Source organism: Acanthochromis polyacanthus, chromosome 9 (assembly GCF_021347895.1).
Source record: "Acanthochromis polyacanthus isolate Apoly-LR-REF ecotype Palm Island chromosome 9, KAUST_Apoly_ChrSc, whole genome shotgun sequence".
NCBI classification, from domain to species: Eukaryota; Metazoa; Chordata; class Actinopteri; family Pomacentridae; genus Acanthochromis; species Acanthochromis polyacanthus.
In genome coordinates, this window is record NC_067121.1 from 22194198 (window position 1) to 22207954 (window position 13757).

The 13757-nt window shown below is 41.1% G+C and overlaps 1 protein-coding gene across 1 annotated transcript; it reads right to left on the reverse strand.

Moving 5' to 3' along the window:
* Nucleotides 1-2101: 2101 nt before the first annotated feature.
* mcm4 (minichromosome maintenance complex component 4) lies at nt 2102-13105 on the reverse strand. Its single transcript, XM_022204480.2, is given in 21 exon segments — nt 2102-2643; nt 2822-2892; nt 2895-2954; nt 3233-3385; nt 3388-3460; nt 3574-3627; nt 3629-3782; nt 4296-4396; nt 4398-4424; nt 4546-4911; nt 6898-7157; nt 7740-7860; nt 8001-8221; nt 8392-8530; nt 9116-9211; nt 9414-9509; nt 9606-9707; nt 10226-10389; nt 11688-11846; nt 11931-12008; nt 13040-13105. Coding segments are annotated over 20 exon segments (2607 nt in total). The 5' UTR covers nt 11995-12008; nt 13040-13105; the 3' UTR covers nt 2102-2517.
* Nucleotides 13106-13757: the final 652 nt, after the last annotated feature.

Here is a 13757-nt window from a genome sequence, read left to right on the forward strand (position 1 = left end):
CTTTCAATCTGTAACATGATGCTCTGCAATGATGTGTCCAACAACACAACCCCAACACATCTGCCAGCTTCCGTAGGACTTCAGAAGAGTGAGACAACATTCCACAAGCTGCACCGAAAACCTCAAGAACTCTAAATGTCGCAGATCTGTGATTCTTTACTGACTTGTGATTTTTGAGCCATGAACCCACTCACCATTTGCACATTATTCACTGTGTTTCATATCATTCACTCTGTTGTAGAGATGCTATGTGCTACGTTAGGAATAATAGAAAGTATTTAAATGGAATAGATAGACCATGGAGTCTGTTAAATCAAAATCATCCATCCATCCATTCTCTATACACCGCTTTATCCTCACTAGGGTCATGGGGGGTGCTGGAGCCTATCTCAGCTGACTCGGGCGAAGGCAGGGGACACCCTGGACAGGTCGCCAGTCTGTCTCAGGGCTACATATACAGACAGGCAATCACACTCACATTCACACCTTCGGGCAATTAAGAGTAATCAGTTAACCTCAGCATATTTTTGGACTGTGGGAGGAAGCCAGAGTACCCGGAGAAAACCCACGCATGCACAGGGAGAAACATGCACATTCCATGCAGTAAGATCCCAGGCCCACCCTGGGATTTTAACTGGGGACCTTCTTGCTACAAGTCGAAAGTGCTAACCACTAATCTACTGTGCAGCCCTAAATCAAAATCAGTTGTATAGTAACACTGTCATGGACTGTTACCAGCAGCACCAAGGAAGCTCCGTTTTTTTGGCAAAAATGTAAACTACAATCCAATTAAATGCCTAGTCTAAATGAACTATCAAACTGTTTTCTCTCGTAAATGCCAGCTCTCACTGGATTTTCACAACACAACTACTTTCATTACTGATAATTCTGTTAATATTTTTTCATTTATCAATTGTTGTTGGGTCCTATAAAATATCAGATAATGGTGAAAAATGTTGATCAGTGTTTTCTAAAGCCCAAAATGACATCCTAAAGGTTTTTTTGTGCCAAACCCAAGATATTCGGTTTAATGTCATGAAAGAGTAAAGAAAGCAGAAATATTCACATTTAGGAGTTTGGAATCAGAGGATATTGACAGAAAAATGACTCAAACTGATATATAATCATCAAAATAGTTAACATTTAAATAGTTGCCATCATTAATCGTGCAGGTTTACTGTTATCACAACTTCATTAATATCAATAAGAATAATCATCATAGCCTCCATTCTCAGAAGCACAAAATATGTGATTTGAGCCATATCGTCCCACTAGTTTTCCATCACACTTAAAACTGTAAGTGTTGCAAAGTCATACATTTACTGAAATACTATGCAATTCTGAGGTACTTTCTACATTCATCTACAGCTTGGCAGATTTTGCACAGGCTGAATATGATCAGTGTATAAATACACTTGACTGCTACCTGACTCTCGTGATTCCTTAAAAAACATTGTGCTATTTCCAGTGTCTCATGAATTGTCAGCAATTCCATCCAGTTTCCCTTTTGAATACATTATTTTATCCTATTTACGTGTTTGTGTACTTTCATAACTGGCAAAAAAAAAAAAAAAACAGTACAAAAGCTGTTGAAAAATGAACAAATGTAGCTAATAAGTTAACAGTAAAGTGACGGTTAAGCTAGCTTCTTATTAGCAACACATTAGCTTCCATAGCTATTGATAATAGCATTAAAGCTAAACTAATAAATTACAGCCACCAAACAGCTCTGCTTATTTAAAGATGATGTCCCAACAGGAGCATTTGGAGATCAGAAAAAAAGGTTATTTTTCAAATACGTTAGTCTGTTTTTGAGTAATGTTGCAAACAGACAGACAAATGTACACCGATCATCACGTAAGTTGCTCTCTTTGTTCATTAACATGTCACTCTGAGGTGCAAACAAACACAAGCCTCTGACTTTTAAACCAAGGCAACCTCACTGACCAACAGTTCTTTTTTTTTTGTTGAGATACCCTAAACTCAGTTACGGGGCATCATAAGCTGTCTGCCGGGGCCAAACAACTTCAGATATGCATGGGAAAATATAAAAGTGGAATTCAATAACTTAGAAATAGTGGAAAAATATACCTTGCAAGCCTTTTCAGTGAGCAACATTTTATTTTTTTCCTATTAAACAGTCTACACAAGCTACTCTGTAAGACAAATAATCTGTAACAATAGCAAGGACTCCAAAACATTCCAAAGAGAAAGTTTTCAACCAAGAAAAGCACAAAACAGCCAGAATACTACTGAAAAGCAAGTAACAAATGAAACATATGTACTTTTAAATATTAATTTCCACTGTATGCGTTTGTTCTCATATTTTTCTAACTTTTTTTTTCATTTGCAACACGACACCAACATTTAATGAGTCATGCGGCAATTCTGATCATGTTTCTGAATATGAGGATATTTAAACATCCAATACGCCCAGAAAACATATGTTGGTTTTAATTACACAGGCCTTTTTTTTACAGCATGAGAAAATAGGTCGACACAGGATAGGATTTAAAATTAAGGACTGTACATAATTGCAGGGTGTGCCTTAAGCAAGGAGACGAACAGTCTTTCAGTGACCGTCAAGTAATCCTCGTCAGCCAGGGCTCGGAGCGCCTCGTCGAACAGCTCCTTGGTGATCGCCTGTAAATGTTGTGCAACAAGGAGGTCGTTAAAAGACGAAATAGAAACAGACAGTATATAGTTTTTTTTTTTAAAAAGTGCAAATTCCTACACATGAATCGCAATATCTTTAAACCCCTGTAGATTTTTTCGGGCACCGATTTCGCTCTAGCTTTAAAATAAGGTGATGACAACATACGGTTTCAGACTGTCCTCTGAGGTCATCAAGCAGCTGCTGGTATTTCATGGCAGGTGTCTTTCCCTTGCCTGGATCAGCTTCTTCAGGGCCTGGGCGACCTCCTCCTTACGCTTGCGGGCTGTGGCACTCATGCCTATAAGAGAAACGGGAAAAATACACTGAAATGCGCTGTGGGGCAACAACAAATGACCGTTTCCATAATTGGTTCTGTCACAATTCTAATAAATTCATTGTTTAAGCTCTGACACGCTGGTTCTGTTTGTAGCTTGCTTGGTCAGCAGCTCCTGGTGGTCACTTGTGACATGAACCACAAGCTCACAAGCAATACATGGAAGGATAAAACTACCAACATGGCAGTTTTTAGTATTCCATAAAAGCAGAATTGTGGAAGGAGTGCCACTCAGTTCATACCTGTCGTCAGGATGGAGATGTCAACAAATCCAGTCCTGGGGTCAGTGGCCGACTGTTTGAGGGCCTCTCGGTGCAGCCGCTTGGCCTCCTCCACGTCGATGGTCTCCACCTTCTCAGAGAAGCGGACTTTGGCGTGAGCTTCTGCCAGGCGATCAGGGACTCCAGCTGTCTGGGGTAAGCAGACACCATCCCACGACCGCTGCCTATCTTCCTCATGTCGACATAAGCCTGGGGACAAACGTAGACAAGATCAGCTGACACCTTATTAATCCACTGAAATGTTTAACACATAAAAGGTCAGGTTGGAAATTTTCACGAATGAATCCGAGGAGCAAACAAACCTCAATGAGGGCCTGGCTGGCTTCCTCGCTCAGCCTCGGACTGATGTATGTTCGTTGCGTACGCGATGTAGTCCTTCAGCACAGCCATGTCAAGGAACTCTTCCTCCATCTGCTCCTCGCTCTGGTAGTACAGCGACACCAAGTGGTGGGCCAGCCGCCGGTCGTAAGCCTCGTCCTGAGGATCTAGCATCAGGAAGATGAGGTCGAATCTGCAGGAGCAATAATCACAGTGTTAAAAAAAGTGGCACTAAGACGACAGCTTGGAAACACAGATGGGGACTAAGTCTCAAAGATCTCACGAAAAAGGACAAAGTTTAGATATTTGTTGGAGACACTATCCCTGTTGTGTCCCTGGGTTTGAGAAGTCTCCAACATGGTTTTATTGAGCAGCTTGCTGTACAGATGAGAACGATGTAGTTGTTGGCAAGTTGATCATTATGAAGCTAAGGGAAAGCGTTCTACAAAACCCACTTTGACATTTAGTGTGCATGCAAATAAAAAATGAAACTGAAGAGGTAAAAGGGGAACAATTTCATCAAATCGATTTTTTTGTAAACCAAAAATTATCTCTCAGTGTCGTGATGTTTTAATCATTCTGCCACATATAGTTTGAACTGTAGTTTTAATCCAATATGTTAGAAGGAAACAAAAATGAACCAGCTGGACAGTTAACGGTGAAAGTCGTTCTCTATCGGAGTTTCTGTATGCCTGCTGCTTTTTACCTCGACAGCAGTGTGTGAGGCAGCTGGATGTTCTCAATCGTAGTCTTCTTGGGGTTCCACTGAGACTCAACAGGGTTGGCTGCTGCCAACACGGCAGTGCGGGGCGTTCAGCTGGCAGATGATTCCAGCCTGCAGATGGAAAGAAGAAATTCAGTGGGCAACAGCAGCTCATTTCATTCTGAAAGACATTTAGTGGTGTTGTAGATGCTCCTAAATGCACCTACACGTGACAGAAATCTGCCACACATACCTTGGCAATGGAGAGGGTCTGCTGCTCCATGACCTCGTGCAGCACGGAGCGCGTGTTGTCGCTCATCTTGTCAAACTCGTCAATGCAGCAGATGCCGTTGTCACTGAGAACCAGAGCTCCAGTCTGCAGGACCAGCTGCCTGGTCTCCGGGTCCTTCATGACGTAGGCGGTGAGACCCACAGCGCTGGAGCCTTTTCCTGATGTGTACTGGCCGCGGGGCACCAGGTTGTAGACGTACTGCAGCAGCTGGGACTTGCTGGTGCCGGGATCTCCACAGAGCAGGATGTTCACCTCTGCACGGAAGTTCCCCCGACCGGTCTGACTGAAGTCCTTACGAGTGCCGCCGAAGAGCTGCAGCAAGATGCCCTGGAACAAAGAGAGAGATAGTTCAGAAAAGGTTTTGTTCAGGCTACAGAACAGTTACTGAACTCATTTACTCATTACATCCCCATAAGATGAACTTTTGTCAGACATTCTGACATGATAAATTATCAAGTGATGCCAAAACCATCCTTTTAATCATCACAGATTTTTGTCATTACTTCACCAAGGAAGGACAGAGTTGTATGACGATCGATGTTTGTCTGTCTGTTAGTAGCATTACACAAAAATGAACAGATTTGGATGAAATTTCAGGGAAGGTCAGAAATGACAGAAGGACCAAATGATTAGATTTTGGCAGTGGTTCGGCTTATAGTCTGCATCCACGGATTTATTAAATATTTCTGCATCATTGTGAGATAACGGCATGGTGTCACTGTAACTATGACAACCAGTGAACGCTACATCAGCTGCCTACTGACGATCACATGACTGTGATCCTACTACAAATCCACACTGCGATCTTATTGGGACTTGTCATCGGAAATGACAAGGCACAATTGATTGTAGGGGTGTTTCCAAGTCCCATCAATTCCGCCCGCTACATATTTCGGTCACACGATTTGGTATCCATACGTAATGTACACATTCATAGCACACGCCTGTGCTCAGTGCAAGGTCATTTTGTTTGTGGGTACATCTATGTAGTGCCCTAATTTCTGCCATGAATTTTTTCAAGATTTCAGCCTCTGAGTGCTTTTCTTGTGTTGATTTTTGCTAAAACAACAACTATTTGTCTTTGATCTTCTCATGTGTCCTGGTGTCCTCAAGGTGGTTGTATATGCTTTCTGAAGACTTGACACCAAAATAAACAGTTATCATGGCAACCACACGCCAGTTCATTGCAAATGAAACTCACAAAGACTAAAAATAAAGATATCCAACATAATTGGAAGCTTATTTTGATTCAAAGCAAGGAAGAAAGAAATGACATGCAGCAAAGGTCTGGAGGAGAGATGGCAATTGCACTTTCTGTCTAAATATTTAAATTATACAGAAAATAAGTCTGGGACTGTATCATTGTCTGTTTGAAGCCTTGGAATACTCAATATGTTGCGTGATTTAACAGATATAGTAGAACAGTCAGAAATTAAACTAATAATAATACATACAATGCTGAGATCAAAGCACATTTTCTGTGACCATAACAATCATCTGATTTGTAAAGACCTCTGATTTGATCAATACATAATTGAACTTGCATTTCCAACTCAAGCTCCCTTTTTAACATTTTGATTTCACCACATTGTAAAGAGTTCAACTCAACAGAAACTCATAGGCGGACTAACAATATTAAAGACGGCTGTAATGATTTTAAATTAACCCAACAAGCTGATCTGCACAAAACAAGAGCGATAAAACCAGCACAGCTACAGATAGAAAGTCATTAATATACACTTCTGCTCAAAAATTTGGCGTCACTCAGGCAATTTCATGTCCTCTATGAAAACTCACACTTTTATTCATGTGCTAACATAATCACACAAGGGTTTCCAAATCATCAATTAGCCTTTAAACACCATTAGCTAACACAATGTAGCATTAGAACACAGGAGTGATGGTTGCTGGAAATGTTCCTCTGTACCTCTATGGAGATATTCCAAAAAAAAAAAAAAAAAATCTGTCATTTCCAGCTGGAATAGTCATTTACCTCATTAACAATGTCTGCTGTATTTCTGATTCACTTAATGTCATCTTCATTGAAATAACTGTTTTCTTTGATAAATAAGGACCTTTCTAAGTAACCCAAAGCTTTTGAACAGTAGTGCATGTAATTGCATTGTGTTTTCTTGCTAAAATACATCCCAATATCTGCTTTTCTAACTGCAGCACATGACTTAGACTTCTGCTCATTTTTCCTTAAATCCAAGCCCTAACCAGGCTGTTATTCATCATGTAAATCAGCATGACTGAGGGTTCGCGTGCAGGTTAACACTCTTGGCCTTGGCTCGCAGCCACTCGCACGCTCACCTTTTTGATGTCCTCATGTTCGTAGATGCTCGGTGCGAGGGCAGAGGAGAGGCGTTCGTACACGTCTGGTTTGGCTGCCAGCTCCTTCAGGGTCTGCACACGGTCCTCGGTGAAGAGCTTCTGTTCAGCCTCCTCGTCCAAACCGTGCAGGCGTTTCTCATCCGTCTTACGGAAGTGGATGGCATCTATGTGAGTTTTGTACACTGACTTCACGTTGTTCTGCCGTGGGTTAACACGCATGGGGACTGCTCTGTAGATACCTGCACAGACGGTGGAGAGGCTGTTAGGATGTGTGCCAAGAACCAATTTAACTATCTGACGAAGTTCCCTCGAAAACAGGGCGATGCCGAAACGTTTAGCCGATTCACAAAAAGAGCACTGCAAACAACTTTAATCATCAAATGTTGTTCATCTAGAAAAAAGGAACATTTGTGCGTTCCTGCCTTTCAAATGTCAAGAATTACCACATTTTGTGTTTAATATCAAAGCTGCAATATAAAGATTTCAACTTTGGCTTTAGAAAACTCTGACGGATGGTTTTATATTAGATTTATATAGAGACATCTGCATTAAAGCTGACATCAGTAGTCAGGCTATTTACAATTCTAGCTTCTAAACTAGAAGGAATTCTGCTTTTCTGTTATTTCCACATTCATTGCATATTTAATATCTTGAATATCTGAGCTCCTGGGATTCTGAAGATGTAACCTTAATTCCAGGAAACTGAGAAGGTCAATTTTTATCATTGTTAAAACTTGAACATTTTGATGAAACAGCTGAATCAATAACGAAATAACAATTAGGTTGCCTGAAGAGCAGCAGAGAGATTCAGGATTTCTTACCGGTGATGTTCACTCTGTCTCCTGGCTGCACTTTGTCGACCAGATCATTGTGAGCGTACACAATAGTTGTGTGAGGCGTCTGACCGGCCGGCATGTCCTCAGGAGACTCTTGAATTTTAATCTGTTGCACAGGAAGATCGATAAATGAACAGACGTCGCGACCTCGACAGCAACGCCTCACTAATTACCACCCAACATATTCTGAGGTTTGGTGTTGACTGTAAGCAATCTGCCCCATTACCAACCCCTTCAAACTCTCACCATCTGCTTGTCTGAAAAGACTGAGCGATTGTGAACCAGCGCCAGACTGTGAGTGTTGTTGCAGTTGCGACACACGGCCGGCTCAGCGATGCGCCCGCGATCCACCTCCACGCGGGTGCTGTAGGCGCACACCTGGCACTGGAAGAAGCCCTCCTGCATCTCGGGGATGAGCTGCGAGGTGCGGATCACCATGCCGCTGATGGTGATCAGCTGGTCGATGTCTGTGGGCATAAGGCATGCAGAAGCATTAGCCTCCAGCTGATACCTCGGCGTTCGCAATAAATCCCACATTAAACATGAGATGGAACATCTTGCAGATATTAGCCCCAATTAGTGCGATTTCACTCAGTAGGCGTTGGGTGATATAGCCTGTAATAATGAGAACACACACCTTCTGGGTTCAGGCTCCTCATGTTTCGGGTTTTCAGGGCGTTGTAGGGGCGGACTTGGATCTGGTACTCAAGGACTGAGTCAGGGAAGCGCTCAAAGAAAAGCTCATTGACTGCCATGTCGAAAGTTGGGATGACTTCCTGTGAAGAAAACCAAACTCTTAGGGTTTCAAATTAAAGAAAAAGCAGGGGAAAAGCAAATGCTAATATATACACTGTAGGAAGAGTGGATTTATTGTAACAGTCACCTGTATTCAGGACTGAGCCGTTTGTTTAGGAAGATTCTAATTTATCTAAGCTTCACCCTACATGTTTTTAGCCCAGACGACACTATTAGTCAAAACATTGGACACATCTCATTCAATGGTTTTTATTTAATTATTTTATACATTGTAGACATCCAAACTATAAAAGAATACATGTGGAATTCTGTTATAAGCAAAAAAGTGCTAATCTTCAGTATTAATATACAACGTAGAAAATAATACAAATAAATAAAAAGCATTAAATAGGAAGGTGTGTCCAAACTATTGACAGGTAGTGCATATTGTTTATATAGTAGATTTATTAGCTTGGGTTTGTTGTATTACTGGCAAACAGAAATTAAACGTATTTTGAGAAGGCCTTAAAAATGGGCAGCAAAAATCTGGCATCAAAACTGTTCAAACGGCCTGAATGCAGCACATTTTAGGAGAAAATGAAAAGTGAGAGACTGAAGGGCTTTACCTGAGGGTAGCAGATCAGCTGCCTGTAAAGTTCTGCATCAAAGGACTGCACATGGCGGCAATTCACATTCAGCACAGGGTCACCCACAACGCTGATCTGAAGACAAAGATTGATGGTCAAGATTAAATCAAACACCCTGCAATATTCACACTTCAAATATCATGTACAGCATCTCTTTTTCAAAAATACAGAGAAATAAAACAAATATCATGTAGTGCGAGTCTGACTTAGAGCTGTGTTCAGGTTCGGAGCAACAAAACACGATGAAATATATCTAATAATTATCTAAATAGGTCACCTCCTCCAGCTTCTGCATGTATAAAGGCTCGTTCAGGTCCAGACCGGCGTTTTCGTCCTCAGTGGAGGTCGGGTCAATGAACCTCTGCAGAAACCTCTGGAAGGAAAGGAAAGTAAAGCACAGCAACATTAGGCCTCAGACTAATAATAAAAGCAATTCTAGGTAACTTGACCTTTGTAACTAGCTTCATACCTGGAACTTCTCCTTGCAGGTCCCTACATTGACGTCAGTCCCCCAGATCACCAGTCTCTGGCCGGAGTTCGGCTCACTGGCTGCTGCTCCGTCTGTGCTCGGCTGAGAGGTCACAGAGAACAGTTAACATTGGTGCTTTTAGGTTTCACATCAGTACAGTAAATAACTAGAAAAGCAGCCAGAGAGTGCAGACCTCCACCAAGGATAGAGAGGAAAACAGGAAACCCATGCAGTAAAGGATCATGAGCTGGAATCAAACCTGCGTCTGACACAGTTCTGTTTATGAATCACCTTCTTAACCAGTTGAGCTATCTGGACACCTTGCTCCAATTTGTTGGATGACATACTAACCTATGATGTTTTTGTCCTCTTTTAGACCACATACTGAAACATACTAAAAAATTCAAAGTGATCCAGGATCCTTTCCGGATTGCCACCAAAATTAAATCAGCTCTTCCTCTTACCATAGTCTACATCCCCTCAAAATTTCATGTGAATCTGCCCAGGCGTTTTTGAGTTATCTTGCTAACAGACAGACAGACGGACGGACACACAAACGCTGGGTGTCACATAACCTCCTTGGCGGAGGTAACAAACAGTATTTCTGCTCTTCTACCAACCGGCTCAGCGTGAAGGTCGACTTGGGGAGCCTTCCTGACTGATCCCAGATCAGGACGCTGTCTGGCTGGTGTCCCTCTCACTCCGCTGCGTGGAGTCCCCTCCACCCTGGAGCTGGGGGTCCCGTACATCAGAGGGGAGCTCATGTCCACTTCATTTGGTTGGACTGTTAAAGGAGACACGTTTATATATAACAATGCAAAATCTTACACTCATACTATAAATATTTTCTTTGTTACAGGCCCTTGAAGCACAGAGGGGTGGGTCAAAATGTGTGCTTTTTATTTCATGCTGTTTTCTAGCGTTTTAGAGCCGTCATATCTTTTTAAGTAAAAGAGACAGACACGTGAAATTTTTAGGGCTGAAGAACATATTTGATTGATGTTGAAAACTGGAACAGAATTAATTTGACATTCACTCACACTGTCAACAAAAGAGGGCCAAAATACTGCATTTGTTGATTTTTTCATACAACTAACTTCAAAGACAAATCTTGAAAAAGTGCATTCTGGGTGACATTTCAAGGATCATGTCACACAACTTATCACAAATCCAGAGTCTCATTATTACCTACATTTTGATACCAGACTCATCTTCTATCCACGACTACTTCTGTGTTGGAAAAACTACTTTTATAATCATATTTCAAACACGCATATGGCTACATATAGTTGTGAAACAGAGAAACAACATTGATGTTCATGTGCTTTGTAATATAATAGTTTAGACAAGTTTGGAACATTCAGTGCTTGCTTCAAAGTCTTTCCATTTTTACTCTGATAGTGTTCAATTCTATTTCTGTCAATTCGTAACATCTACCTGTTTCAGTAAATTCTATTAGCAAAGACGGAACTAAGCTAGAAGATGAGCCTGATATTAAAATGTAGGTAAAAATTAGATCTTTCATTTGATGTAATACAAGTTGTTTTGACCAACCACCTCTCCCAAATGATGATATGACCTTTGAAATGTTTACCCAAAGTGCATTTTTTCAGATTCCTCCAGTTATTTGTCAGAAAGCAAATCCCATATCCAGGAAATCAGCACTCGTTTCAATTACAGACATTAAGCTTGTGCAGTTTTTTTTTTTTTCTGTGAAACTACAATAAATCCCATGATATTGATGCTCAAAGTTGGTTATAGTAACAACTGTGCTAAACAAAAACTAAACTTTGTGATTACAATGACCCCTGGAGTTGGTTGCAGTTTTTAACAGAGTGTAAATGTATTTTTCAGGCACAGAAATGTTAAATGTCTCTTGCTTTTACATATGAAGATATGACTCAAAAATGCTGAACTCGTGCGAATTTGAACATTTTCACCCCACTGCTTTGGGTGTTAGTTGCCTGTAATCAAGTAATTTTTCATAGTATGAAAGCAAAATTTGTAGAAGTTGTTTAAGAAAAAAAAATCTGCATCTTCTGAAGAGTTCGATGGGGGGCAGTGACTCTCACACTTAAGTACCTGATGGCCGTGGGCTGGAGAACAGAGAAGTGTCCTGTGGAGCTGCAGGACTGAGCATGTCAGTGGCTGGGGAGGTGGGCATCGGCATCAGGTCCCCGGTGGAGGAGTCCTGACCTCTGCGCCGCTGAGAGGGAGGTGAGGTGGGGTCCTCGCTACTGGCTGAGGGCACACAAGACAAGGAGAAGAGTTAATCACTGCATAATTCATAGGCAATCAAAAGACAGCAAAGTGCTGTGAACTTACGTGTGGGTGGGTTGGTGTTCCTCCCACGTTTGCGGCCACCAGGAGTCGAGGTTGGGGAAGACATTGTTGGTGGGATATCTAGAAAGAAAAGGGGATTTAGATGACTTAATTGTCTCCTAAAAGAAAATACACAGGTCAGAAAAGCAAAATTTTATTTACATGCTACCCTTTAGGATGTTAAACCCTCACAAATGACGCACTGCCTCATCTGAGAGGGCATACAGGGTGACAGACCAGAACTGGAGCTTGATGTGCTTTCAGTCACAACATAGTAGAAGGGGCTCACTATTCTGGGTCCAGCATGCCCAGTTTGCTTTGTTTAAAAGGTGTTTGTTTGGTCAGTCTAGTGCCAACCCTTGTAGCACACAAAAGGAGGTGGATGGACCTGCTTTGTTTCCCCTCATCACTTCCCCACCTTGCTAAATTTATATGTTTGTATAGTTTGATTCTGCAGATTTCTACTGTGGTTAGAGATCACTGAAAGGAATATTTGGCATTTGATGTTGACTTGCTGTGAGCTTTGACAGCAGTCGTTACAGAAAGTTAACGACTACTTTAGCTGGAGATTGACATCCTGTGACTCCCTTTGTTTCTTTCCAAAACCATCGGACTCTTACTGGTTTTACGTCACATGCAAATCATGCAACAAAAATCTCAAATATGTAGTTATTATTGATTACTACCCGTTATATTATCGACAGCATTTCCAAGGCTTTGCTAACCGTAAACGTTGAAAATACGATTATCATCATACGTTTACACGACAATAAATTCAACCCAAATTAATAATATTAGAATTAACTTAAACATTTCATACTTCACAGACATCTTTAAATGTGTTTATATGGATTTCACAACGTCTTTCATGTAGCATCATTCAGCGTATTAGTCAAACTTCGGCCACCATTTGACATGTGGCTGCAGAGGAGACAATAAGCTGACACTCAGTGACCGTATTAGACCTGATTTAACACATAAAATGAGAATATAAACAGTAACACAACTTCGTGCACATCGGCGTTAACCTGCGTAATGATCCTCGCTGTGATAAAACTGTGAAAACTAACAGTTTAACACCAAACATCTGCATTAAATAAGATTGTTCTTACCTCTTCTTGTACGTCTGTCCGAATGCTGCAGAACTGGCGCGAAACTGCGGGTGACGTGATTTTCGCGGGGAACTTGGAGCCAATGAGAAGCCAGGATCGCGTTTCTGTGTCCGGTCGACTGTTTTACTGTGTAGGGGGACGTTTGTTGAGTTTCTGCTGATACAATTTAAATTAACATGAATAGTTGTGTTTAAAAAGAAAAAATATGATCAGAGTACGATATCAAATACTCTTATTTTCATATTTTGTATCTAAAATACGGTCCGCGTTTCCTGTGTGTGGTCTTGTTGCTAAAAGAACCCCTGAGCTGATTTGGTTTCGTCCAACAAAAATTGATTTTTTTCCTGCCTCTATCTTTATTGTAATAGCTAAAGACACCAAAACACAAAACATACAGCAGGGACAAAACACACATTAAATACAGAAATAGATTCAAAATGACAACGGATCACAGATATAACAGAGTAGATATAAACAGACTTAAACAGAATTTAAGGAGTTTCAGTTTCAATAAAAGAAAAACAATTCACTCCGTAGCTACCTAACTGTCACTGAGGTGGTATTTTTATTAAACCTTTTAGCATCAGTTACAGGTGTTTCAAATAATCTGCCACCTTCATGTTCATCAGTGTAGGAAGAATAGAATCAAGTCTCACTAATATCTAAGTCTAATATCCCACGTTTAATGTGGTCATAGGTTTTACTTTAACATTCATGT